This window comes from Drosophila santomea, chromosome 3R, assembly GCF_016746245.2.
Source record: "Drosophila santomea strain STO CAGO 1482 chromosome 3R, Prin_Dsan_1.1, whole genome shotgun sequence".
Lineage (NCBI taxonomy): Eukaryota > Metazoa > Arthropoda > Insecta > Diptera > Drosophilidae > Drosophila > Drosophila santomea.
This window is the reverse complement of record NC_053019.2, coordinates 26,532,651-26,559,004: the sequence shown is the minus strand read 5'-3', so window position 1 is coordinate 26,559,004 and position 26,354 is coordinate 26,532,651. Positions and strand designations below refer to the sequence as shown.

The 26,354-nt window shown below is 43.8% G+C and overlaps 5 protein-coding genes across 6 annotated transcripts; 3 read left to right on the top strand and 2 right to left on the bottom strand.

Annotated features, from left to right (window-relative positions):
* Positions 1–1,569: 1,569 nt before the first annotated feature.
* Positions 1,570–13,330, top strand: LOC120453985. 2 transcript variants are annotated; one of them, XM_039638941.2, is made up of 5 exons: positions 1,570–1,645; positions 1,991–2,045; positions 9,260–9,419; positions 9,562–9,660; positions 13,017–13,330. In XM_039638941.2, the coding sequence occupies exons 2-5, from the start codon at positions 2,037–2,039 to the stop codon at positions 13,148–13,150; spliced, it is 402 nt and encodes a 133-aa protein (XP_039494875.1). In that variant the 5' UTR covers positions 1,570–1,645; positions 1,991–2,036; the 3' UTR covers positions 13,151–13,330. The 2 variants fall into 2 exon arrangements, with proteins under 2 accessions (XP_039494875.1, XP_039494874.1); XM_039638940.2 differs by having other exon boundaries at positions 13,014–13,326.
* Positions 13,331–15,554: 2,224 nt separating this feature from the next.
* On the top strand, positions 15,555–16,943 carry LOC120452984 (cysteine and histidine-rich domain-containing protein). Its single transcript, XM_039637480.2, has 4 exons — positions 15,555–15,715; positions 15,775–16,328; positions 16,394–16,588; positions 16,647–16,943. The coding sequence occupies exons 1-4, from the start codon at positions 15,655–15,657 to the stop codon at positions 16,896–16,898; spliced, it is 1,062 nt and encodes a 353-aa protein (XP_039493414.1). The 5' UTR covers positions 15,555–15,654; the 3' UTR covers positions 16,899–16,943.
* Positions 16,901–17,872, bottom strand: LOC120452985 (RWD domain-containing protein 1). The gene is made up of 2 exons (XM_039637481.2): positions 17,706–17,872; positions 16,901–17,652 (listed from the first exon to the last, which is right to left on the bottom strand). The coding sequence occupies exons 1-2, from the start codon at positions 17,779–17,781 to the stop codon at positions 16,994–16,996; spliced, it is 735 nt and encodes a 244-aa protein (XP_039493415.1). The 5' UTR covers positions 17,782–17,872; the 3' UTR covers positions 16,901–16,993.
* A 299-nt stretch (positions 17,873–18,171) lies between these two features.
* LOC120451654 (structural maintenance of chromosomes protein 6) lies at positions 18,172–22,717 on the bottom strand. The gene is made up of 14 exons (XM_039635528.2): positions 22,559–22,717; positions 22,200–22,489; positions 21,923–22,142; positions 21,595–21,868; positions 21,409–21,535; positions 21,267–21,344; positions 21,032–21,204; positions 20,564–20,961; positions 20,107–20,506; positions 19,587–20,049; positions 18,920–19,531; positions 18,640–18,858; positions 18,448–18,578; positions 18,172–18,383 (listed from the first exon to the last, which is right to left on the bottom strand). The coding sequence occupies exons 2-14, from the start codon at positions 22,476–22,478 to the stop codon at positions 18,362–18,364; spliced, it is 3,396 nt and encodes a 1,131-aa protein (XP_039491462.1). The 5' UTR covers positions 22,479–22,489; positions 22,559–22,717; the 3' UTR covers positions 18,172–18,361.
* A 171-nt stretch (positions 22,718–22,888) lies between these two features.
* Positions 22,889–26,019, top strand: LOC120451656 (NFX1-type zinc finger-containing protein 1). Its single transcript, XM_039635531.2, has 5 exons — positions 22,889–23,128; positions 23,190–24,175; positions 24,233–24,400; positions 24,457–25,620; positions 25,680–26,019. Exons 1-5 carry the CDS (start codon positions 23,002–23,004, stop codon positions 25,968–25,970), a joined length of 2,736 nt encoding a protein of 911 aa, XP_039491465.1. The 5' UTR covers positions 22,889–23,001; the 3' UTR covers positions 25,971–26,019.
* The last annotated feature ends 335 nt before the right edge of the window (positions 26,020–26,354 follow it).

Here is a 26,354-nt window from a genome sequence, read left to right as displayed (position 1 = left end):
GATTCAGCATAAATCAATGGCAATCAACAATTAGCCGCATTAATTGCCTCGCTTACAGCAATTGTATCTGAACTTGACCCTCTCGCCGTGGAGTGAAGACAATGCAAAAACCGAAGAGAACAGAACGGAACGGAACGGAAGGCCAGTTGGACAATGCGCAAATACCCTGGCCAAATGGCTGATCGTCGATCATGGAGTCGACTGTAGGGGATTACCCTAGTTTCCAGTTATAAGAGGTATCTACAACTATGTCTAAAAATTTTCTTAAATAAGTAAAGTTTGAGCAGAATGTTAGCTATTTAGTAATTTTGAATTTACACAATAGCCAAATAATCAATATATATTAATTACAAAACAATGTATAACTATTTAATCCTCTTAAAACAGCTAAAGAGCTCCTAAAATGTTTTGCATATGCAAATAATCGAATAAAGACCATCATTTAGCATCTATTACCTTTTGCGAAGAGTATCGCTTATTAGTCAATCATTTCGACTTTGGCGGTTGCAGCTATCCAAGGAGCTTTTGTGGCCAGCTGTGATTTGAACTTGAACTTGCTGCCGCTTCAGCTGCCTGCAGTCCCCTCTATTCCCAGCCCCCTTACCATCAACTTGTCGCACAAAAAAAAAACACAAAAAGTACAACACGAACACATTGCTGGCATAGCAGCAAACAAGTGTGCAAATCGTATAAGATTAAAGCTAATCAAGCATGACAGGCATTCCTCATGAATTTCACATTTATCGCGATACATATTTTTTTTAAGGGCCACACGGCGGCAAATGTCAATCGTTTAACGATACACTTAAGTTGTGGGAATAAAAAAAAAATTATAAAGAAAAAAAAAAAATGCCGCCGGATTCTAAGCGGCTCGGAATTCTACGCTTCCGGCCGAGAACGAGCGTATTGTGAGCACATAATTATGATTCAGATTATGCATAATGCCACTCTTAATCACTGAAGCGAACGTAACGCGTAAATTGTCATTTAAATCAAACGAATATCCAGCAAATTTTTTCACGGTCAAGTGGAAGTGCCAGAGCCGGAAGAAATTGCCAAATGCCACGCTTTGAGCCATGTTTGCTATGATGTTTTCACCTGCAATCAAGTCAAGGTGCTGCCAGCTTTCCAATTACATATGCTAGATACACCGATTTGCATAAGCATCGCCAGCTGATCGACTCGTTTTGTGTGCACCCCAAACCCAAAACTGGTTACCGGAACCAAGACGATGAATATTGATTCGCTAGAAAGTTGAATTCGCTACCGCCACTGCAGTTTGCCCATTAACATGAACATTAACCGATACCGACGATTCCCTTGCAGAGAACAAACATCACGTGGCCGGGGGTGAATGCAAAACCGAATAGCACGTAGCCCCAACGACAACAGAGTCATAAACAAAACAAAAAAACAAAAAAACTCACTCAAATCGCCAAACACAGAAAACAAAAACCCACTCAAAACAAACGCACGGCTGCGCCGTCGACGGCGGCAGAGATCGGGCCATGCTTTATATAAAATCAACTGAGCATATCTGTTGGAATTCATTAAACGTTTTACCGCACAGGCCGACGTACAGCGGTTCGAGATCCGAGATCCGAAATCCGAAATCCAAAATCCAAAAGCCCGAGAGCCCCACCGTGTAAGAGCCCAACAATATTGGAGTACAACGAGTACTACTCCGCAGTTCACAGCCTTTGGATGCAGTTTTTCCTGGCTTCGCGTGCTCGTCGGTTGTCATCCATAAATAACATACGAAAAAAAAAAAAAATACAAAACAAAAAAAAATATCAACAAAATTAACATCGCATCAAAATAACGCATTGCTACCTTTGTTTACGAAACTCGCAGCAGCAAGAATTTACCAAACAAACGCAAAAAATTGATGAAATACCTAGCAAAGCAAAGCATCGATTACGTGTCAAGCAAATGAAAAGTGCCAGTGTTTGAGCCAGATATAATTCAAATATTTGTTAACTAATTGCAGCTTCTCACACGCACACACTGCCGCGCAGCTCAATCAGCCAGCAAATATGAAATTCGTAAGTATTTTTTCGTTCGCCTTTTCCTCGTTAGTTGCAGCAAGTTCGTTGCCTAAGTCTTTCGTTTTTCGCGACAATTGTCACAGCATTTGCATTGGCCGCTAATGCGCCGTAATTGTTAACACGTTTGAGCCTCGTTTAGGCCACAAATGAAGTCAACTATTTCGGTTTGACAGTTGCCAAATGACTGCTGCGGTCGACCCAGTCATTGTTTGCTCCGCAAGAATTTTTATTGGGCCCTGGCACTCTAATTTATGGTCCACAATGTCGTGTGTCAGCGGGCCATGAAAGCCAGGCCACCGCCTCGATATGTCTATATCTGAATCTATAGGCCATATATAAGCCATACTCGTATAAGTTTATGTGCATTATTTTCGGTGACCATCCGCGTTCAAGGCGCTGAAAATTTGATGGAAATTTGAATGCATATGGCCCAAATATGCATATCATCATTTTTATCATCATTCGATCTTGATAGGGAGTTTTTATGAGCGCTTTTAAAATGCTGACCAATCAACTCAGTTTTAACCAGTATTTAATTTTATAAATTTCTTCTCATTTCACACACAAGTTTTCGTTATTAATGTGTTTTCCCTTTCGTTTGCATTTTCAAAAAAATCCAGTTGTTTTGATTGCCCATTAAAATGTTATTGGTTCACAGTGAACAATATTCTCCATTCATACAATGTTTAATTTATTCCCAAAAAAATTATTTTAAAATTTATTTTAGGAATTCCCATTTGCTTCATAATCTGAATTTTTAAATTTCATTGAGCACAGATACTATTAGCATTGAATTCTCCCACTTATGAATTGTTTATACATAGTTTGTGGTTATTTGAAAATGCAAAATCTTTCAAGTTGGGTAAAGCCAAGTGGTTAGTTTTCATAAACGGCGGCTTTCATTAGCATCAGATTCTGAATCACATCATGCTTTATGGGTCAATGAAACGCGAAATTATACGCCTCTAAACCGATTTAATAAGAAGTCCAAGCAGTTTCCGCCACGCAGTTGGCAATCAAGTCGAGTAGCCCGCAATTACATGGGAAAACGCACGCAAAATCTCAGGCGTGCGCGCAAAAAAAACCCAAATAACATAACAATCTCAAGTTCACGTTGAAGGCCATGGAGATCTGAGATCCGGGGCTTGGCTATCGGGGATCGGGTATCGGGGTCCGGAGTTCGTAGACCAGCAGACCAGCAGACGGCTGGTAGACAGACGCATAGACAGATTGGACAAGAAAACGAGGCGAAAACGTGCTTGGGCATGCGTTTTGTAACTTAATTGAAAAGTGCGATACACACGCGCCAATGGCCAACAGCCAACAGCCAAGAGCCAAGAGCCGAAATGCCAAAGCCAAGACCAATTGCTAGTTGGCCGGCTGACCAACCCATTGCGTGTTCCAAGCCGGCTCTCCCAGCTGTAAGCCAACATAAAATCGAATAACCAAACCCCAGATGCAGTCATGAATGAATCAAATGAACCGAAGCTGTGCGTGAAAAATGCCAAGAAGTAAAAAGAGTCGAGTTAAGTCAAACTTATGCATTATAAAAATGCAAGCGTGCATTGCATTGGAAAATGGCTTATGCAATGCCTTCCCCACCAGTTTGCCTGCTGAAAGAGTGGCTGTTCCAGGCAAAAGGCTAAACTGGCACCCTGGGAAACTGCAATCAGTGTCGCTCTCGATTAGGATTCGACGACGACCATGCACACGAACAAGATTTATTAATTGCTCACAGCCAACTCGGTTAATCGCTCCAGCAGATGTCCGTCCAGTTTGGATTTCTAGTTACACAGTTTTCTGTTGCTTGCGTGTGGAAATTCAAATTAATTGCCATACGTACTTGTACAATTTGATGTTGTATTTTGTATTTTGTATTTAGAGTTTCGGTTTTCGGATCTGTGCTCTTTGAATTCGTAGTCGGCTGCGCTTGGCTTCCCTCTAATGAAGATGTCACGCCGGAAAGTGGCGATTGCTCAATGCCCAAGTACGGGGACGACGACAAGTCCACTCCGTGCATAATTACTCGCAAGTCGGCTTTGGCTTTTGCTTTATATTTTAACTTTGTGATACGGACTCTATTGCAAAATTGAGCTCAGATTTGGGGAAAATACGGAGTATTTACAACTAGCTAGTTAAAACATTGGTATATTTATAGTAAATTAGGCATTAGCTTCGTATAAATGCGAGTTATAGCTGCTGAGATTTCCCAGAAGAGGCAGCTTTGCCCACTTCAGTCGCGCCAGGAGTGGGACATTCCGATTTCTGGTGTTCCAGGCCATGTCATTCGATATCGTTCCATCGCACGGAGCGGGCTCAACAATTTTTATTATGCCTTTCTGTCGCTGGACGGCGATTAGCGTTGGCGCTGAAGCTGGAGCTGGAACTGGAGCTGGAGCATAGGATTCGGCATAGGATTTGGCATAGGATTTCGAGCTCTCCAGTTGCGTTGGAACGGCTGTCGCAATCGGATAGCCAGCAGATATCCAGATAGCCAGCCAGTTGTCCATGTAGTCAGTCAGTCAGTCAGTCAGGTCAGTTGGTGGAGTATCCATGGCAAGTGCATGCGGTACACATGTCCAGTTAGAGTTCGAAAACCAACTGCCCACATGCGACGACGGCCAGTTGCGAAAAGTATGGCATTTGTGGCCAGATATTCGCGCTCCATTACCATATTTATGAGGCATGTGCGTCGCCATCGTCGTCGTCGTCGTCTGTCGTTTGTGTTTGTCATTTTGTCAGACTCTAAACGTTACAAATTTGCCCGCGACTTGCAGCTGAAAACCAGTTTGAACTTGAACCCATTTCACTGGCAGGAAAAAGGAAAAATCAGACCAAACAAGAGAACTGAAAAGACCAAATCAAATTGGATTACCTCGAATTCTCACGCTGCACGACCGCTGGCAATTTGCACTTCCTAGGCAAATTGATGTTTAATAATTCAATTACAATTGACAATAGATTGGGCAACTCAGCAACACAGCAACAGCAATAGCAATAGAAAATCAACGGGGCAGCTGGCCACGAAGTCGCCAACTGACTCCATTTCCATTTCCCACCTATTAAACACAATTCAAAGTAATTTGAAGCGGCAGTCGTCGGTTTTCCATTATTTTTTTTTTGGTTTTTTTTTTTTGTTTTTTTCTGCTAGTTGGTTGCACCTACTACATCCAACACTTTGCAGCGATCCAGCTTCGGACAAGCGGCGTTATTTGCGTTTGGAGAGTCCAAGCTCTTAACTCTTAGCTCTGAGCTCTTTACTCAAACTTCCGTGTTGAAAGTCAGCCAAATTGTTGCTCAATCGAGCATTGAACCCTCTGCCAAAAAAAAATAAAAAAAATAACTCTGCAACTGGGCGTTGCTATCGTTAACAAAAGATAACAATAATAACTTTGTGTTCGGGGTTCCGAGTTCAATCGCTGCGATCACATTCACTTTTCCAACTGCGTGTAGTTTTCACATAAAATTAATTACGTCCCAGCGAACGACTGGCCAAATGACAAATCGCTTAAAGTTTAAATATAAACAAGATTAATTAGCAGCTGCTCGCCTGCCACCTGGATATCCATCAGCTTTTCAGCTTTTCAACTTTTCAGCTTTTCCAGGCTCCCTCTGACTCATGCAAATTTTTGCACACTTTTTTGGGCCAAGTCGCAGTCTCGATTACCTGTTGCTTTGGCCGCGCAATAAATATAATTTATCTTTTACCGCACATTGGTAGCCAATCAAAACTTAAACGCCAATAAATGCCAGCGCATAATAGAAAAAACTAAATTGAAAATTTGAAGGGAGTAGCTAGCTGGAATTTAACTTTATGGAAAGTGTTTAAAGTAGAGCAGACTACAACAATCCTTAGTAGATCTGTTCATATTGATAAGAGATAACCAATAAGCAGTTAATTAAAGTGAGAAAATGGTAGGGGAATGCTGAATACACTTGACAAATAAGAAAAGATTAAATAGCACTCATTTCCATTCTATTAAAAAGACATCCAGTAGTTGCCAAAAAGGTGATCCTTACGATTAATTTGTTTGTTATCTAGACTGCCTAAAAAGCGGCCTAAAACTCCTCAAGCAAAGTTACAATTACAAGTCAATTTTTATTCAATTTCAAGTGCCACAAAGTTACTAGTGGCCATATCTGCGGCATGACAGCGCTATTATACCCCAAATCCAGGGGCTATCAGCGTGCGGAGCTAACGAGACAATGCAGCTATCGTCGTGTGTCCAAGGTGCTGCTCCATGGTGCTCCATGGTGCTCCATGGAGCTGCATGGTGCTCCAACAACAGCTCCAAGTCGCTGTCGTTGTTTAGTGATTTTTTACTTGCCTTTTCATTTGGCTTTATATGCGCTGGCACGCTCACATGTTGCTGCACTTAATCATTGTTGTGGGTGGGTGGGTTTTATTTTCGCATGAGCCGCCGTTGGCCAACTACTACTAAATAGAAAAAATTGTAAAAAAAAAAGGTGCTTGTCTGCGTGCCTCGATATCTGAATTGTGTGTGTGTTTTCTGGTGTGGTTTATGCTGCTGCTCCGTAGCCCAAGTCGCCCAATTACGAAATCATATCTAAGGTCATTTGTTCGACTAATTTGTCGGAATTTTCTGTTTTTTTGGGGGGGGGGTGGTGGCTCTGGAAGACCGCAGGCATTGTTCTTAATTCCAACGCCAGCCACTAATTAGTCCCAATTAAACGCCACTAAACTAGTTAAATCAATTACTTTCAAATTCGCCAGTAGCAGCCAATGAGCAGGCTGAGATTTTGCCAGCTTTTTGCGGAATTCCAGATGCAAACAGCCGGCTGACGACGACATTCTGACGGCTACATGTGTTTACAGGCCGCATTTTCTGGCCAAGATCGCCAGGAGGGGGAAACCATACCCAAAACCATACCAAAACCGAAGCCAGACAGATGCCAACACAGAAAACCAGTGGTCAAGACAGATGAATCTAATTTGTTTAGCTCTGGTTTGAAAGGCTTGTGTCTCATTTCCGTTTAAGCCATTCATGTAGGAAGTTTGATTGGTTTTACTTCAATTACTAAATGAAACCTGTTTTAAAAAAGAAATATTTCGCCAGCTAATGTACTGGTGTTTTATGAGTAACTATTTGTTTCAATAAGCTGGCAGTTTAGCGTTATTTTGAATTTAAAAGCACAACAATAACTTATACCTTAATATGGAGAATATTGGTGTTCATTAATTCCCAGATAAATGCCACATTAATGGGAACCAAAGTTGTTTCCGCAGTTTAAAGTGCCAACTTCTGGAGTAATCGTAGCAATCAAATTACAAACAGCCTATAGCCTAATCCCAATGATCGGATCATTAGTCACTGCTCAAGTGACTCGAAATGACAGTGAAGTAGTTCACTTGTAAACTTGACAGCATTTCCCTTAACGATCTCATGTTCCTCGCTCTTGAGAACTTCAATCCTGCGCCACTGTTTCATTTAAAAAAAAAAAAAAATAAACTCGGATGTGGCAATAGTCGTCTTGGTTTCAGTTTAAGTTGCAGTTTTTGGTTTAGTTTCTGGCTGGACGGCAACAACAGAAACAGCAGCAACAACGGTGGCGGCAGCAAACACGAATTAATTAAAACAATTTTTTCACAAGTCTAACGGTGGCTTGTTGGCAACTTTGCGACCGCCTTGTTTGCATATTTTGTGATTATTTTGTAGCATATTTTGGCTAATAGCAATTAGCGTTATTGTTGCCCCGAAAAGGGGCCCCTTTTTGAACCCTCTCAGCAAGAAAAGGTGCGGCCCATTAGGCAATTAATGAGGCCCGAAAAACTTTGGCAACATTTGCATTAGCAGGTTGCACTACTTACTATATGAGTGCAATATGAATGTGCATATGAAAAACGGGTGCATATGGGGCATTTGGATTGTCCAATCGATGGGGCCAACGTAAACCCGTTCTATTAAGTCAAATTTGCCCTATGATTAAAGTCAGTCTGCCAGTAAAGTCAGTAAGTCAGCCGGCGAATGACGGCCTTAACTAAGACGTTCGACTTGTGGTCGGAGTTTCATGAAGACAGCCCGAGTCGATTTATGAACCAGTCAGCCAGACAATTTGCACAGCATGTGGCCCCCCCTTTTGCCACCCAGCCACCCACCTGATTGGCCAACTCCTTCCTCTCCAGCTCCAGCTCCATGGGTCATTAGCATCCCAGGCGATCGGCGCAGCATTGGGGTCAGTGGGGAAAATAATCGCTGCCGTGATTGCTATTTAACAAATTTATCACACTTCAGCGCAGTTGTGGCTGCTCAACGTGATGTGCATTGAATAATCTGTACAAAGCGCATACATTTTCCAATGCCTTGCCTTTTTTATGCTTTTAAAATGAATGCTTTCAATGAAAGAGCACAAAACCACATAAAAGGAACACATGCTTTAATTTACTGCGCCTTGCGACACACAAATCAGTTGAAAACTTCCTGGAGCCCAGGGTGTAATTAAGATTTTATTTCTCCAAAACTCTTGCCACATACTCGCTGGTTAAGCGAACATTTAAATATAATATGCGCACACTTTTTAATCCACACTTGAGTGCATTAAATATTTGGAAAATTTGGAACTGGTGGTAAACGATCAACAAAGTAGCAATTAACATTTGATCGCTTATTCCGAAATAAGCTTGTAATTTTAAGTTAAGCACCAATTTATGTTAATTGTGTTAATTGTTAAACAATTCGAGAATGTTACGTTTAACAACCATATCAAAGTGTGCCATATTTGTCATAAATTCGTCATGGGCCATTGCCGCAGTTGACGTGGCCAATTGCAGAGGCCTTTTGGCCATCGACCAGAACCGAAATCAAATCGCAGGCGGACTGCAACTGTTAAAGGCACTCCGGCTATCCGGCACTTGGTACTTGGTACTTGGTACTTGGCACTCCGGCTTTTGGCTTTTGGCTTTCGGGGCTTCTGGCCAGGCTTTCTGGCTTTCTGGCTCGCGCTCAAGGCAACTGCACTTGACCGGGCCAAAAGCAAAAGCATGTGGCATTCTGCGTCTTGCGTTCGCTATTTAATTGTCGGCTCATGGCATTGGCACACATTGCCACGGCTTAATTGCTTTGGCCGGCGTGTAACCAGTGCAATTGGCCCGTGCACGCCGTCAGCCATGTTATGCACAAATATCTAAATACACAAATAGCGAGGTACTTGCAGTCCTTAACTAATTTAGCATTGTCCACCTCCACTTGCAGTTAGTCACCATCGCCGCCCTCTGCCTCCTTGTGGCCTTCGCCGCGGGCCAGCAATACTTCCTGGGCCAGTTCCCCAGCCGGACTCGCTTTGGATTCGATCCCGTGGCGCTGGCGGGACCCTCAACGGCCACACAGGTTCGGGATCCTCGACAGAACAGGGGTAAGATGTCCTTAGTTGAACATGGACTTTATGGAGTCAATGGAAATATAACTCTTCATTTAAACTGCACAGCAAGACTTAATTAACAATCTGAATGTAGATAGTTGCACCTTCTTAATAGTTTTAACCGATTTCCTTGCAGGACCCGTGGTGTTCCCCCCATCCCCTCCAGACGCAGTGGACGAGTCCAGCGGCGTGGTCGTGGGCGCCTCCGGATACGGTTTTGTGCCGCCCCAGCAAAGTAATGCGAACCTCTTTAAGCGCACTGTCTGAACACACAGATAGAGATAGCTGCTCCACCATCTCCATCTCACTCACACACTCGAACAGCCACACACGCAAACACTTTCCTATAGAAGAAAAGCTTTATTAGTGCAATATGTAGTCGTGTTTTTTTTTGTTATTTCTTTGTTATATTGTTAAACGATTGCCCAGTAATTTGCAACCCACACAAATGTCTAATTCGCAGGAAAACTCTCTGGTTAAAGTAAAAAATCTTCCTCACACCGAATGCCAAATCTACCCTACACTACAACACAGCACAACACACAACACAACACACCGATTACCAGTAATTAACCCAAAGCACTCGAAAGCACCACAATCACACACTTTGCACACCAGCACCGGAAACGGAAATGCGTCCCTCTTAGCTAATTGCAGCCACCCACAAGTAAAAACAGCCCACTAACTCGGCACCCTACCCCCCTCCTATCCCCCTTCCCCACAACCATTAATGTTAATTTAACATTACTTAGTTTAATTAGCTTGAAAACGCTATTGAAGTTATTTTCCACCTTATTGTTTTCGTTTTGTATTTTAATTTGTATTTTAATTTGTCTTATGATTTTCGCTTCTTTTTTAATTTATGTTTCAAATTGGAATTGTATTATGATTTTATCTTTTGTTTTAACCTTATTTTATTTGTAACAAAAAACGAAATTTTAAATTATGAATAAACCGACAAATATTATTAAACAAAAAAAACCACAATTAAATTTGCAGCATTTTTCGTTTATCAATGCACCATTTGAGTTGTATTTTATGTTTTTTTCGTATTTCGTATCTGGATTAAAGCACTCGAGCGGCTGATCAGTGATCACCGATCAGCGATCACCGCGGTAGCAATTATTTTAAGCGCACATAAAACTAGCGCCTAATTAACAGCTCCGTTCCGACTTTGAAGTGCAGCGGCTCCGCGATTGGATGGCGGCAAATAAAGACTGGTACGCAGACTCAAACGAAGACTCAAACGAAGACGAAGACGGATCCGGGGAAACCATCGACTGTGACTTCCAACTTCCACTTGCAACTCGACCTGGGCATGCTCTGTCCCTCCATGGCGCACAGCTTCACACTTGGCGGAGCAGGCCGCAGAGGAACACATGTACTCCAGGTGGCTGACTAGTGGTCTCCTGCGGAAAGCAGACAAAGTGATGCATATGCAAATGGGCAGATAAGCCGGTTAAGGTGTAAGGCGTTTGAGGTATTCCTCTTGTGACCAAATAGAAAAGAATGGCTACAAAACAAAAGACTTAGGCAACGAACTTGAGCAGTTATTTAGTTCTAAATGAAAATCAACTACAGCTAACAGTTTTCTCTATAAACTGTAGAGGATGTTTTAAACAAAAGACTTAGGCAACGAACTTGAGCAGTTATTTAGTTCTAAACAAAAATCAACTACAACTAACAGTTTTCTCTATAAACTGTTGAGGATGTTTTAAACAAAAGACTTAGGCAACGAACTTGGAAAGCAAAGTTCCTTAGCTCGAAACTTACTTAGTAAGGAAATTGAGATTAGGACAGAATAATCTCAAAAAAGTATATTTCATGCTTGATGTTTGAGCCTTTAGTTAGTTTTTAGCTACTTTTTAGAACCAACAGCACCAGTGAATCGAAATAACCTTTGCTGGCAGGGCACATAAACAGTTTCCTTAACGATCCCAGCAGAAGCAGGTGCTGAGGCAACAATTGCCGCTGGTGACTCGCTATTCGCGGCTCCAACTCAGATCGCAAGTGGTCCCGTGCCAGATTCGTCGTGGAGTAGGAGCGGAATCTAGTCTAGCGAGGAATGGAATGGAGTCGGAGGAACGCAGGAACGGAGGAAGGGAGGGACGGAGCAGACGCCGGCCAGACGGAGCCAATGATATGCGCGACTAATGCGACTTGGCTGCCTTTGCATTTTTGCCGCATGCAAAATATGTTGGCAGTTGATTTTCGCTTTTTGCGAGCACAGCTTGCTCTGTTTTTGCATATCGATTTTGAGCATGCAGAAATGGGGCAACTTTTTCCATGCTGAATGCGCGCTGAAGCCGGAGGACTCCGACTTCGATGCCAAACTCATTCGTACAAATGAATGGAGAGACATTTCACAATGAAGTTGAAGCTGGGAACAAAAAGCGTAAAAAGCGTTTGCGGCAACGACGCTAAGTTGAGATAATTTTTACAATTTGACAATTTATGCACGATTGGAAAAAACTGAAAAGCCTGAGAGTCGACAAGGACCCATTGGTCCATTGTGTAATTAACTTTGCATGGCAAAAGTTCTCTTCCCCCCCACCACCACCGAATAGCCGCAAAACCATATAGCCAAATGGTTACGCAGTGGGATTCGGCATTCGGCATTCGGCATTCGGCTTCCTGATGAGGACTGCCTGCGGCTAGGAGACCCACTCGCCCGCAGGCCATGGTAATGGTTTCGGCAGCACCAATCGACGTCCAACTGAAGCCGCAGCGTAACAATTGCCCAAGACTGGCGTAGATTAATGGCAGCTCCCCCGCCCCATTCCGCATGCCCCATGCCCCCCCCTTGATTTAGTTCCAGGCATGAATTCGAGCGGCGATTGGCCGGTGTGTGCAGTTGAGCAATCTCCAGCCGCAGCCACCCACCACAATTACACAAAGAGAAGTTGGTTTCAGCAATAGCTTCCTCGAAATCTCCGCCTTTGGTTCCTCAAATGGCTTTAATTGCAGAAGTACTTCTTCTTAAAGTGATTAACTACCATTAATTGAAGACAGAGATAATTTGTTGCCTCAGATTGCTTTGGACAAACAAAAGACTTAGAAAACGAACGTTTCTAATGGTGATATTGTTTCATTATTCTTACCACAATTAGCCGCCTTCTTGGAAGTCCATAGGATTTTCTTATAAAACGCATAGCTTTAGGTGATTAATTTCCGCAGTGTACATACCGATTGGCCCAAGTGGTCAAATGTGACCGACATTCTAATCAAAGTGGCTGGGCGTTGTCAGACGAACGGACGACTCGGTGGACAATCAAAGGCGAGATCGGCTAACGACGACTGTGACGTCGACGCCGTGATTGCAGTGGCGATTGTGATTGACGGAATGAGCTTTAGACCCCGGCGCGACCTTCGAGCTGTGTCATTGGGTGACGCCCACGCTTGGAATTCACCACTTGGCACCCGCAGCAACCACAATTAATACCCAATACCCCATACCAATACGAAATCCCGAATACCCACCTACCGCCTCCAAGTGCACTTGCCCAACATACCTACCTAATAATCCAATATTAATGACGCCGCGTCGTGTGAGAAACCCAATTAAAATGCTCTTGTTTGTTCGAACAGCAGCGGCGGCTGTGGCAGTGGCGGCCGCGGGGGATCCGTCCACGTACTTTAGCACCACCTTCCAGACCCCCGACACCGCCTATGCGACATACAACTTCTTCGGTAGTCCGTACACCACGCGGTTTAGATACTTCTGAGCCAACGGATGGAGCTGTGGCCGAAAAACCAAACACCGAGTCATGTTCAGTGGTCAGTGGAGAGTGGAGTGGACTGACTGCCGCCGGAGAGGAGAACTAGGAGCAAGAGCTGGAGACTAGAAACAATTGTCTTGTAAATAAATGTGTTAACTCTTATTAACAAATGAATAGTGTTTAACTTGAATGAGGAGTTGCAATGTGTGTGTGTGGATGTGGATCTCCAACATTGATGTATTAAGTGAAATAAAATATTTGTCAGCTCATCTACTAAAGATTTCATTACATATTTTTTATATTATATTTATTTTATTTATTTAACAACTATTAATGCACCTCAACCTCACTAAAAACCAAGCATTTCATTCATAATATTAAATAATTATGATTGAAACTAACAAGCAATCAACTGACGGCCAAGCTGTGTTTTAGCTGAAATTTGGATTGGCAAACAAAAGACTTGGGAAACGAACTTGAGAGCGTGCAGCGCGCAGATCATTTGCATTGCAGCGACCTAATTGCAACATCCCTTCAGCTTTCAGCTTTCAGCTGGGAAATTGGCAGCCAATCGGCAATCGGCGATAAGGATAAGTAGACCAAATAAGTATTGCCAATGGTTGCTTGCAGGGCATTTGCAGCACGCACATCTTGGGCATCGTCAGTGGCTCTGGAATGCTGCGAATTTTGCCATTGCGGAAAAACTGTGCGCCATGACATGACAGCAGCGCCACAATTGCATGTTATATGGCTTTTGCTGGCTCGCCATTGTATGCTAAATTACGTATACGCCCGGGCGGCCGGGGCAAAAGACAAAAGCCGAAGCCAAAGTCAAAACGGGCGGTGTTAATTTCCACTGACACTGGCGATGTTGCGACCAGAGTGTCCGCTATATTTATTTTTTCTTTATTTATTTATATATGTTGCATTTCTGCGATTGTCAAAAGCCAAATGCCAGAATTGCACCGCACCAGAAAAAGTCCACAATTCTCGGTCGGTTTCACAACAATGGGCAACGGATCATTGGATCATGGCATGATTCACAGCCGCAGTTAAAGCGGCGAATGTGCCTGTGGAGCTGCGGAAAACGCCGACTTTGTCATAATTATACCATAAACATACTCGCAGAGAAAAAGGGTATGCCAGATTCTTAGAAAAGCTTGTACTCGTAACAGGAAAAAGAAAGAATTAATCAGGATCACCAGCCAAGTCGATTAAAGATAGATGTTATCAATATGAACAAATTTTGAAACTTTATTCTCGTACTGCCACTAGCTGAGTAACGGGTATCTGATAGTCGAGAAACTCGACTAATGCGTTCTCTCTGATTTTGTTTTTGAGGCACAGGAACAGCGTCAGGCGAAACGTGTTGATAACCTTGTTGACCACAAGAATTTCCAGCGAAACGACAGTTTCAACGACTGCACGGTGAAAAAAGTATATCGATTTCAAAACGAAGGGATTATGCTGGAAAATGTTTGATATGTTCCACGTACCTATTAGAATAAATTGATAACTCTACTAGGTTGATAAATTTAAATACATATATCGCAGTAACTGAGAGAAAATGCTGTCACTAGATTTTTTTTACAGTGAGCCAGTATAAAGTATGCTTTATGCCCCAACACCGCAGGCAATAAATGAAAATGAAACCGTGAAAACGTGTGTCTATGACTGAGTGCGACAAATGAAAAAATGAAATCATACAAGGCGGAGACATTACCCGAGGCCTCCGGGAACCAGTTAGAAGCAGCCAGAACCAGCACTCCAGTATCCCGCCCAGTCTTTGATCTAATTTCAAAATGTCGCTGGCCAGTTCCGTTCAAAAATCACGTAGCCCAAAACCCAAACCCGCAACCCAGTCGGTGGCTGACCTTCAGGTGATTTGGCAAATAATGGTTTTTGGTTCAATTCCGTCTTGCAATTAGCAAATTCTATAAAGACCGCATTGGTCGGCTAAACAGTGGCAGCAATTAACATAATTCCAAATTTACTATCACTTTTAATTGCTCTCAATCCGCGACTGTTGGCCTTTCCAAAGCCACCAGCGATGATCGGTGTGCAAAAAAGCAGCTATTTGTCACATATTTCAAGGCATTAAAATCACTGCTTACGTTTATTGGCCAAGAAGTGTACTTATATTTAAATAAACACATATTTAACCATGACATAGTTCGCAATAAGATTAATAGAAATACCCCAAAGATATTGAATTAAAATACTAGAAAATTTAACTTCGTTAATCTTGGACACTTATAATAATTTTTCAGATTTTTCAATAATTATCAAGCATACATTATTACGTAGAATAAGAAATGGAAATGAAAGAGAGCAAATCAATCAATTTGAATTTTCGCGCTTGCCTCTGCAGTGTGACCATCACTCACTAGCGCCATAATATCGATGCCCATGCTGATGGTAAGAAAGTATGAAACACATCTGTTTGCAGGCGAATATTCTAGATTTAAGCGAAATTGGCACATATTAAGTTAAACCAAAACAACATAATCATGGAACAATGCTATAACAGAGGCTGTGGCCAACTCTTCGATCCGGCGACCAACAACGATGGTAAGCAGCCGCCGTTCAAGTCAATTGCGAATTGTTTAACCACCCGTAATCCCGTCCAGAATCTTGCCGGCACCATCCGGGCGAACCTTTCTTCCACGACGCCTACAAGGGTTGGTCCTGCTGCAACAAGAAGTCGGTGGACTTCACCGAGTTCCTCAACATCAAGGGCTGCACCTTGGCAAAGCACTCCAATGTGAAGCCACCGGAGCCGGAGAAACCTGTTCGAGATGCGTCCGCCGACAAGGACGAGGTAATCGAGGTGCGGGCACCCATCCGGGAAGCCTTGCCGCGTCCGCCCATTGATTCGCCGCTGACCGTCCTACAGCCCGCCGTGGCTCCTGCCCTGAAAGAGATCGTGTTTGCAGCCAAAACGCCGGCTGTTCAAAAGTCCAGCGACGCCATCGAGGTGGGAACCAGTTGCAAGAATAACGGATGCACCTACTCCTTTACGGGCACCAGCAGCGACTTTGGAGAGTGCACCTACCATCCGGGCGTGCCCATCTTTCACGAGGGCATGAAATTCTGGTCCTGCTGCCAGAAACGAACCTCGGACTTTGCCCAGTTTATGGCGCAAAAGGGCTGTGCCTACGGTGAGCACAAATGGGTTAAAGAGGTGGGTGCCTTAAAAAGCAATAGGCTTGGAAGAAACGAGATGCATTTTGTAAACTCTCCTTTCAGAACGACGACAAGAAGGTTGTGCAGTGCCGCTACGACTGGCACCAGACGGCCACCAATGTGGTAGTGGCCATTTATGCCAAAAAATATGATTACAGTCAGAGTGTGGTGGAGCTTAATCCCATCAGGCTGCACGTTAACCTGGTCTTTCCCGAGCAGGACAACGCCAGGTTTGACCTGGACCTGGAATTGCGTGGTGTAAGTTCCAAAGCTATCTAAATTCCATGGTAAACTGGCTAATCATATTCTCTTGCAGATTGTCAATGTGAGCAATGCCAGTGCGCATATGTTTGGCACTAAAGTGGAGATTACACTGCCCAAGCTGGAGCCCGGCTCCTGGTCTAATCTGAATTTCCCCAACAAGAAACTGCCAGCGGTTAGGAAAAGCCAGGTGGAAGAGAAGCAAAAGCAGGAGGAGAGCGATGAGGAGTTCTTCGACCTGGATGACATTAAAGCGGAGACCAGTTTCCGGCTTTCCGAAATGAGCTTGCAGAACCCTAACAACTAAGATTAATAAAGAAGTTGGCATTTAATGTTATTTACAATTCACAAATATGCCATTGAGTTGTAACTTCACTCTACGGAGTAGACCTAGTTTGTAACTTAATCGTCGTCGTCGTCCGCACCGGGCACCCAATCCTCATCATCATCTTCATCCAAATCCAGTTCGCCAATATCTTGGAACAGCGTCTCATCGATTTTGACATTCTCAATGTTTTCACCCGCCTCCAGGAGGAACTTGATGTCCGAATCGTTGAGCGTGGTGTCGCACATGAAGAGTTCGCGTCCGGTTTGTTTCTTGGACACATTGTTCTTCTCCCGCTTGGCGGCAATGCCGGTGCTGTCCTCGAATTCGAGTTTCCATGTGAGGAAGGACTCCACCGTCACACGGGTGCCCTCGAATTTCTTGCGTTCCTCCTCTTCGACTTCCCGCAGCTTCTGTTCTCGCAGTTCCTCCTGGTGGAATTTGTGCTCATCCCAACGCTCGTTCAGCCACTCCTGGGCACTGCTCACCAGCGAAAAGATCATCTCCATGCCCAGGTTCTCCTCAATTGTCTTTTGCAGGTGTTCCAGCAGGCGCGTTTCGAACGTGTCCTCAAAGTTCTCTGGCTCCTCGATTTCCACCACGGGTGCTCCATCCGGATAGGTGGCTGTGTATGTGAAGACCAGTTTGCAGGACAGACCTTTCTCGGGCTCCTCCGAACTATACTCCTCCGTGGCGATGGGAATCTGGAATTTGTGGTGCGGCTCCGTGGCGAGAACTGAACAGAGGCAATTGTTAATGTGGCTTTTTAGCAAATGCCGTGCAACTTACTCTCCATTTCGCCACAGTATATGGAGTCCAACGCCTCCACCTCGTTGGTCTGATCCTCCTTGTAGTTGCGGCTCATTGTGCAAGTTTAATAAGTTCAACAATTTCAACAAACAAATGAGACAAATCCAGTCGCCGCCGCGTTGAGGTTACTTACAGCTGAGGGTCAATGCACGTTCAGACTGCTTGATGAATACGGTTCAAAAGTGTAATATATCTTAAACCAAAACTAGCAGACTTAAAAATCTAATGAAATTTGAATTCCTTAAGCATTTAAAACTTAAGTTTATTTAAATTTAAAGAAAATATGTTTTTAAATAGTGTAAAAAAACATCATACCACTTCATGCAGCTCGAACGTGCAACCAACATATGATTCGCAAGGGCTGCCACCCTGCTCTTTCCAAAGTTGCCATATTTTGAAAATGAAATATTTGAAGACATTAAAAAAACCTTTTAAAAGTGCAATATTTATAAATAAAAGAAAAATGAGCATTTTTTTATTCGTAGAACAAACAGCAACTTAAAATTATCTCGTCAATATAAATCTTATTTAAAAAATGGAAACTTTTCATACATTTCAATAACTCTTAAAATACAGTTGGTTCTTATTCTTCGTCGCCCTGCAACTTTTGAGTTTTGGTTTATTATTTAACAATGTTACCGTTCGGGAGCCTCAAGTCTAGAACAAAAACAAATGAATTCAATTAATATAGTGCTAAAATACGATTAAATAGTTTTCATACTTGTGCACGGTGATCAGATTGCTAGCCTCGACCCTCGTGTCCTGGGGCGTCAGGAAACAATACTGACGCGAAATCCACTCCAAACCCTCGCCGATTAGAATTTCCGTGATAAACTTGCGGTTTACTTCATCCTGAAAGAAGATACTTTGCTTTGGGATACTCAAAGAAGTGACGAATATAAATCGAACTCACTGTAAACACATCGTATTCGTCCAAAAAGTAGAACGGATGATCTGAAGTGCTCCAAAGTCCTTTCAGCAAGGATACCGTCGTAAACGATCGTTCACCGCCCGATAAGCTCCTGGTATTGGAAGTCTCATTCCCACTGGGCGGAAATACGTTGATCTTCCACGTCTTTTCTTTGTCACTGGTCTCGAAACTAACTCGAAATTGTCGCATAGCAAGAGCTTGCTAAAAAGTTAAGAAAACCAAGTTTAAGGTAATTATCGCGGTCCAAGAACTCAATACGTACTTCAAATTGAAACTGAACCATTGTGAAGTAATGATGTCGCGATCTCTGAAAAAGTTGAGCTCGGTGATGGTAGGCCACGCGGAGCTTCTTGATCACGGATTCAACCACTTCCAGGTGCCGAGCTTGCAGGCCCAATTCATCTCGCAGCTCCGCCAATCCTCTTTCTACCTCTTCATGGTTATAGTTAAGCTGCTCCACTTGTTTAATCTTTGACTTGTAGCGACTTATCGCTTCGCGAATTTTCTCCTCCGATTGCGTCGTTGCTACAAACTCTCCCGTTTTCTCAGCCTCTTTGCGAGCCTTTTCCAACTCGTTCAGCACGGTCTTCTTCTCGCCGAGCATTTTTTTCTCGAGCTCCAACGTTTTTTGGAAATTACGAGTGTTTTCTTCATAATGGAGGTCCAGGCTGCGGATTTTGCTTTCGACATCGCTAACTTCGGTGTCCAGTGTGGAAAGCTTCTTGTGAATCCCGTCAAGGGCTCGCCTCTCTGCGGCTTCAGTTGACTCAAGTTCTGCCTTGCTTTCTTGGATGCTAAGAAGTTTTTCCTGAAGCGTTTCCCGTTGTGCCCTACATTTCTCAATTTTTTCGCCGCTATCAGCTAAATGAGATTTCTATAAAAGCAATAAAATAAATTATTACCGAAAGGTTTTGAGAAATAGCACTTACCAAACGATCGTACTCCGGTAGCTCTTGATAGTCAAAGTTTTGCAGCTCCATTATCTGCTGCATAGCCTTCTGATTCCTTGATTGATGCTGACCAATCATAGTACTCTTCTTCGAAATCATTTGTTGGGTGTTTTCCAGTGCCTTTCTGTGTTGCATGTAGTCTATTTCCAAAGAAGCCTCCTTTTCCTGCAGTTCGCTTTGCTCCATATGAAGCTGTCGTATCCGATCATCGACGTTTATATGAATATAGCGGGCGGGTGTTATTCTAGTCGAGTATACGGCATAGTTGGGAGATGGTATGTACTCCAGTCCCAGGTTCGGCACCAGCACACGCGTTAGATTGGGCGGCACATTCTCAGTGTCGGAGGTGAGGAATTCGGCAGTTTCTTTGGACTCTGTCACAAGGACCGTTTCGATGCGTAGCATATCAATAAGGTAGTTCATTACCACAGGATCATCGCAGCTGCAATGTAGAAAATTAATAATTAAATGAATTACTTCAATTTGCAATTGTATTTACCTGATTTCATCGATTAACACTGTGGTATTTGGTGTGGTGGGTTGCACCTTGTTTCGAGACACGTCGTAAACGCGATCCGTAAACGGACTGGTTATAATAGTGGGTATATTTCCGCCTTGGAACTTGTTTTGCAGCAACGCCCGCAGCGACTGGCGCTCGCGGTCGGAGCTAACGATGTACGAGCGCAGGCAGGACATGAGCTGGTTCTCAATCAGGTCGCGGTATTTTGGATTGGGCGCACTGATATACTGGCCCAGCGGCCCTCGAGGCATTCTATGCATATTGGAACCGGCATACTGAGTTCGCAGTGCATGCACAACCTGTATCGCTTGCTCACCGTACACGGAAAGTTTATTGGACTTGTTGCGAGACAGTGCTTCTATCTCCCAACTGATGTTTTCTGTAAAAATTTAACAATATATAATGTTTTTTTTTCAGAAGGAAGATATTCACTCACGCTTTGATTTATGCAGCTGTCTTTTTTCATTTTTTACAGCGTCCACCCTTTCTTGGACCGAGTTAATGTCGCGTGTAATCTGCTGCTGCTCCTCTCGCAACTGGGCGATGATCTGTTCGCTGTCGGCCACCTGCTTCTTTAACGTCTCCATCTTGTTAGCGTGCTCTTCCCGCTGCTCCTTAACCCGATTAAAGTCGGCATGATAGTTTCCTATTAGCTTTTCACATTCATCATACGCATGCTGATCCTCTCGCATGCGACGTTCTGCGTTCCCGATCTGGGCTTTGACTTGGCTGGCTATGAAAAGCAGGTCCTGCACTGCCTTCTTGGCTGCTCTCAGCTTCTCATCCTGGGTCTTGTAGGTTGCCAATATCTGACTTTTAGAAGCCTCAAACTCCCTGGTGAGGAAACAATAGGAAGGGATATGTTTTTACAATAAATCATCTATAGAATATTAACTAATCTCACTTCAATTGTTGGGTCATGGTGGCTTGCGTGCTCTCCTTTTTGGATGTTGTCTGCTCCAGCTTCGCCTTCTTGTTTTCAATCAGTTTAATTGAATGCTCTAGATTCTCGAGCTCTTTTTGATATTGCGTCACGGCCATCCATGCCAGTTTTGTTTTGCACTGCTCCAATTTAACCTGAGTAAGTAAAGCGATGTTAGGTTTAGCGTTAACTATTATATTCTACTCAAATGTCCTACCTTGACAATTTCCTTATCCTTAAGAATCGACACCTTTTCCTCCTCCGCTTCAACTTGCTTGGCCACCACTTCTCTTTTCTGTTTAATTTGAAAATCACACAAACATAGAGACAGGAAATACTATTAGCTAAACTACACCCACCTTTTGCAGTTGTTCCAGGTCTTGGGTGAAATGACGTCGCTGAGCATGGCACTCGGTTAGACTGCTGGTGCAAACATCCAGTTGAGTTGCTTTCATTAACAGTTTGTAATTCGATGCTGGCTCCAATCTGCAAACAATAAAACATGCTTAGGAGGCATTTCTTAAGAATATTTCAGATCTCCTTACTCTTTTAGAAACTCCCTCGCCGCCTCCTGATTCAGCACAAAAATGGGGTTCTCCACATTGATGCCGAAACAGAGCAGCATGCGCCTAATCTCAGACACTTTCTTCGAGACGCTTTTACCGCGAGCGTCCTGGAGGTCGTAAGTCGAGGAGGAGTGGCGTATTTGTCGTACTACGGTGAGGTGGGGCCCGAAGACGTCCGCTTTGAAGGGCCGCAATCCCGCATTGCACAGCGTTATGGATATGGTGGCACTAGCTTCACCGTTCTTGATGAGCTCTGGAATACATGTATCATAATTGGATGTTTTGTATTGCTTTTACTCCTACCTACTCTGTATACTGCTGGCCCTGTTAGTTGCTCTAGCACTGCTGGTCAGACCCAAAGCCAGTGCCGTGATTACGGCGCTCTTGCCACTGCCATTGTTGCCAACCAGGAAGTTGATATTGGGCCCGAACTCAATGAATAGATTGGAGTGACACATGAAGTTGGTGAGGCGCATGGAAATTACTTTGCCGCAGCGATCGAAGGCGTTCGGTATGGATAACTCAGACTATGGAAAATATGTGTTAGATAAACTGGGTCTAAATGGTTTATCTTTAAATCTTACAGTTAGATTAAAGTTGCCGCTGCGCTGGGACATGTTTGAAGTTCTTTGGCGCGCCTGCTTGTTCCGAGACCTTGTCGTCTGCGAAGTCGACGCATTCTCGAATTTCTCCGACTCTTCCTCTTCGTAATACTCGACATAGTCCGCCTCCGTGTCTGCCTCGGATTGGGTTTGCTCGAGCTGCTGTTTGCTCTTCTTGCGAGTTGGTTCTGCTGTGGAGCCATCGCTTTCTGATCCGGACGTAGGCATCCGCCGAATCCTGCCTCTGCGACTCCGTTCCATTTGGTTTTGTTCTATGCGAGGGAAAAAGCGCGGGCTGATTTAAAAGTAAACAATTTCATATGGACTCACTTTGTACTTACTCAACTTAGTTGCTTAGACGTGTTTGTGCTATTATAATTATTGTTGACGGCAGTAATTCCAATGTGTAAGAACTTTAACGCGCAATATCTTAAAGAATTTCGCTAAATTACACCACAACCATCCATTCAGTTCCAAGCGTAGTGTGACCAGGTCGCAAACGCTTTGAAGCGTCGCATAATAATCAGGATTTCTGCCAATGCAGTAGATACTCTTTAGCAGGTACCAAATAATATTTAATCGTTTTAATTAAATAATTTAAGTACATGGTAATAAACAAAAAATGTTATTTTGCTTCATAATTAAAAAGCACACTTAAAAATGCAGCTGAGACAAATGGATTTCTTTTTAATGCATTTGTCCACATAAGTAAGCTTCACTGTAAATTGCACGTCGCACTTTTTGGCATTTCAATTGCGATTTCAAAGCATTCATACGAAACACCATGTCAAGTTCAGATGAAGATTGGTTTAACCAGGATGAGGACAAACTGTTGCAGGGCCTGGAGAAGACGCTTAAGTCCCAGGAGCAGAGAGCGAATGAGGAGCACATTGAAAGCTGTCCACCTGAGGGTAAGTACCCTCCAGTACTCACCAGCTGTAATATTTGTACTATCAAGCTGTTTGGTTCCAGTGGGAGGACATTACTTGAAGCAACTTAGCCTGGAGGCCTCCTCGATGAGTGCCAGAAGTGATGGCAAGGCCTCCGGCAGGTTCTCCCTGCCCGAGCTAACAAAGGCGCTGAAAATGCCAGCCGTCGACATGTTCCTATACTTCTTGTCCGAGGATCGAGATCTCTTCGTGAATCAAGTGCTGGCCAATGATAGTGTGAAACGAGTTGGCCTATTTGTGGATATCATGTGGTCGCTTTGCGAACTGGAGTTAGGTGGATTTGATGAAATCTTTCTGTCCGCTTTCAGTCGGCAGACGGTGCTTCTGGACAAGATCAAGAATCTTTTGCAGGCCAAAGCCGCTGTGGCAAAATGTGATGCGGATTCGGCTCTGATATTAAGCCATATTAAGTGGATGCTTCTGCGAGCTCATAAGCATGGCGTACTTAGTCGCCAGGGCTACGAATTGGTGGAACTTTACAAAAAGTTGGCACCTTCCTTTAAAAGCGATTTAATAGAAGGTCTCGATGCACTCAGCGGCAACCTTTCACATAATGTCAAGGGACAAATTTATCCGACGCTGGACAGGTTACTGGGCAAGGAAGACACTAAGGCTTCCAAAGATGAAGAAGATGAGCGTTTAGTGACCAACAAAGTGGTTCAATATTTGAATGCACAGCGAAATTTACTTAAGGAAGATTTTTTAGACCCATTAATGGAGTTTGTGCAGCAACTACGCAGCGAAACGGATGTTGATGAGTTTAAGCAACAGGGTCTTCTGTGGTCCAATGCGCATCTGTCTTTAAATCCGCAATTTGCGGAGGCTCAGCGTCACAGCCTAGTTTTCTTGAAGGTGAAATCTACCGAAGCATCCAAGAATGACTATAAGATTTGGCTGCAATCCATAAAATCTGGGACACTGCTCTGTCTTACCACGAGTCTCGCCTTTGATGATCTAATTCTGGCTTCCGTTGGCTATACGGAGCCAGAAAAACTAAAGGAGGATTGCGTAAGATATATGTTCATTATAAAGATGAATGCTTATAATATTTCTATACATCCGCAGCTAAGTGTGCAGATTGTCAAACAATATAATATTGGAAACATCTACGACCGACCACTGATCATGTTCCAGGCGCCAGTGTTTTTTGAGCCTTATCTCAGGGTTCACAATTACCTGAGCACCTGCAGCACAGAGCAGTTTCCCATGCGTCGCTATATTCTAGACGGAGAAGTAAGTCTAAGCGTAATTGAACAACTGAAATTGATTCCACTTTATCAATTATTTAGTTGGAGATACCACCGCCAGCGTACATGAAACCAGGAGTTAAGCTAAGTTTTAATGCAAAGCCCTTCACGCTGGACAAACTACCCGACGATTTGCCTTTCAACGAGAGTCAGAAAACTGCTTTCAAGGAAGCGTTAACCAGAGAGTTTAGCATCATTCAGGGACCTCCAGGCACCGGAAAAACACACCTTTCTGTGGAGTTGGTTAACACTTTGATACAGAATGCCAAAGCCCTGGGCACGGGACCCATCATTGTGCTGACCTATACCAACAACTCGCTGGACAAATTCCTTGTAAAGGTGTCGCAGTACAGCCAAGAGATTCTTCGCTTTGGCAGCCAGTCGCGAGATCCGCAAATATCCAAGTTTAACGTGCGTACCATGATCAACCCGGATTTGGTGCCACCGCGCTTGAAGCGAGCTTGGTGGCTGGTTAATTGTGAATACAAGGAAAAGTTTCAGAACCTACAAGGCCTGTACGCAAACTTTGATGGCAGCGAGGACAGCTACCAGCAGACGCTGGCGGCTCAGGAGCAGCTTAATCAGGTTGCCGAGCGTATCGACACGCTCCGCATGATTTTCCAGTTCTTTCTAGCAAGGGACAAGGACGTGTTGGCCATGACCACCACGTGCGCGGCTCGTCTTAACTTCTTGTTCAGGTTGCTGCAGTCAAAGTGCGTCATCTTTGAGGAGGCAGCTGAGATTCAGGAGGCACATATCCTGGCCTGCCTAACGCCACACACAGAGCATGTGATCCTTGTCGGCGATCACAAGCAGCTGCAACCATTCAGCGGCAGCAGTAAGGTCCCACAGATCTCGCTCTTTGAACGACTCATTGTGGCGGGTCTGCCATTTTCACTGCTCAATCTGCAGTACCGCATGCGCCCGTGCATTTCCGACCTCCTTGTGCCCAGCATTTATGACGAACTGCTCTGCTCGGAGTCAGTGAAGGCATACGACAACATCCGCCTGATGTCTACGAACTTGTACTTTGTTCAGCACAACCAAACGGAGCAACGCACCACTGATATGTCCATCGAGAACCTTTACGAAGCTGGCGTGTTGGCCAAATTAACTGAGTTCCTGATTCAGAAGGCCAAATATAAACACAGCGATATTGCGATACTGTCCCCGTACAATGCCCAAATAGAGAGCATCAAGAAAGCGGTATGTTAGCAATACATAATACACATAATTTGATTGCCCAATTCTCTTGCCTTCTGCAGCTTCCCCGAATGTATGGTTCCACGGTGCAAGTGGCCAGTGTGGATAGTTTCCAAGGCCTGGAGGCCAATATTGTGCTGCTCTCGCTGGTGCGCAGCAATCCGTCCGGCCAAATTGGCTTCCTTCGTCTAGCCAATCGGGTGTGTGTGGCTCTTTCTCGAGCTCGCTGGGCGCTGTACATCGTCGGGAACCTGGAGATGTTGCAACAATCCTACCCAAAGCTTTGGAGCCCAATTGCCCAGCGTTTGGAAGAGAACAATGCCATCGGCGAGGCTTTTCCGATCAGTACCTGATTACCAACTAATTAAAATATGTATATATGTACATTTGATTTTCTCTTGACTTTATTTATTTTGATGAGGGGTTTCGGTGATTGAAGATCGCCTGCCGATGTGCGCCTCGTTTATGCCAGCAGTTTACAAATTGAATTATCCACTTATACCTCGACATTTTATGGAGTTTACAATGAGGGCCGGACATGGAGTTCTTGTGTGTGGTGAAACGTTTCCATAGATGATGGTTCTTCGGCCATTCAATACTTAAAAATACTTCTTTCGACATTTACTTTGTATTTTAGCTGAACGCATGTATGTACATATAGTTTATATTTGTAAGATCTCTTTAGGTCTAAATATGCACAATAGGGTGGGTGTATTTCTCATCCTTCAGAATCGAAG

What these genes read in the sequence shown, in the direction of transcription:
- LOC120452984 (XM_039637480.2), top strand. Translation starts at nt 15,655, where the DNA reads ATGGAACAATGCTATAACAGAGGCTGTGGCCAACTCTTCGATCCGGCG. An exon ending in TCCGGCGACCAACAACGATG is followed by an intron (nt 15,716 to 15,774) that starts GTAAGCAGCCGC and finishes AATCCCGTCCAG; the next exon opens with AATCTTGCCGGCACCATCCG. An exon ending in TGGACCTGGAATTGCGTGGT is followed by an intron (nt 16,589 to 16,646) that starts GTAAGTTCCAAA and finishes ATTCTCTTGCAG; the next exon opens with ATTGTCAATGTGAGCAATGC.
- LOC120451654 (XM_039635528.2), bottom strand. Translation starts at nt 22,478, where the DNA reads ATGGAACGGAGTCGCAGAGGCAGGATTCGGCGGATGCCTACGTCCGGA. An exon ending in GCGAGGGAGTTTCTAAAAGA is followed by an intron (nt 21,536 to 21,594) that starts GTAAGGAGATCT and finishes TATTGTTTGCAG; the next exon opens with ATTGGAGCCAGCATCGAATT. An exon ending in TACCGGAGTACGATCGTTTG is followed by an intron (nt 19,532 to 19,586) that starts GTAAGTGCTATT and finishes TTGCTTTTATAG; the next exon opens with AAATCTCATTTAGCTGATAG.
- LOC120451656 (XM_039635531.2), top strand. Translation starts at nt 23,002, where the DNA reads ATGTCAAGTTCAGATGAAGATTGGTTTAACCAGGATGAGGACAAACTG. An exon ending in AAAAACTAAAGGAGGATTGC is followed by an intron (nt 24,176 to 24,232) that starts GTAAGATATATG and finishes ATACATCCGCAG; the next exon opens with CTAAGTGTGCAGATTGTCAA. An exon ending in TAGAGAGCATCAAGAAAGCG is followed by an intron (nt 25,621 to 25,679) that starts GTATGTTAGCAA and finishes TGCCTTCTGCAG; the next exon opens with CTTCCCCGAATGTATGGTTC.
- LOC120453985 (XM_039638940.2), top strand. An exon ending in GGATCCTCGACAGAACAGGG is followed by an intron (nt 9,420 to 9,561) that starts GTAAGATGTCCT and finishes ATTTCCTTGCAG; the next exon opens with GACCCGTGGTGTTCCCCCCA. An exon ending in TTTTGTGCCGCCCCAGCAAA is followed by an intron (nt 9,661 to 13,013) that starts GTAATGCGAACC and finishes TTGTTCGAACAG; the next exon opens with CAGCGGCGGCTGTGGCAGTG.
- LOC120452985 (XM_039637481.2), bottom strand. Translation starts at nt 17,781, where the DNA reads ATGAGCCGCAACTACAAGGAGGATCAGACCAACGAGGTGGAGGCGTTG. An exon ending in ATACTGTGGCGAAATGGAGA is followed by an intron (nt 17,653 to 17,705) that starts GTAAGTTGCACG and finishes GCCTCTGTTCAG; the next exon opens with TTCTCGCCACGGAGCCGCAC.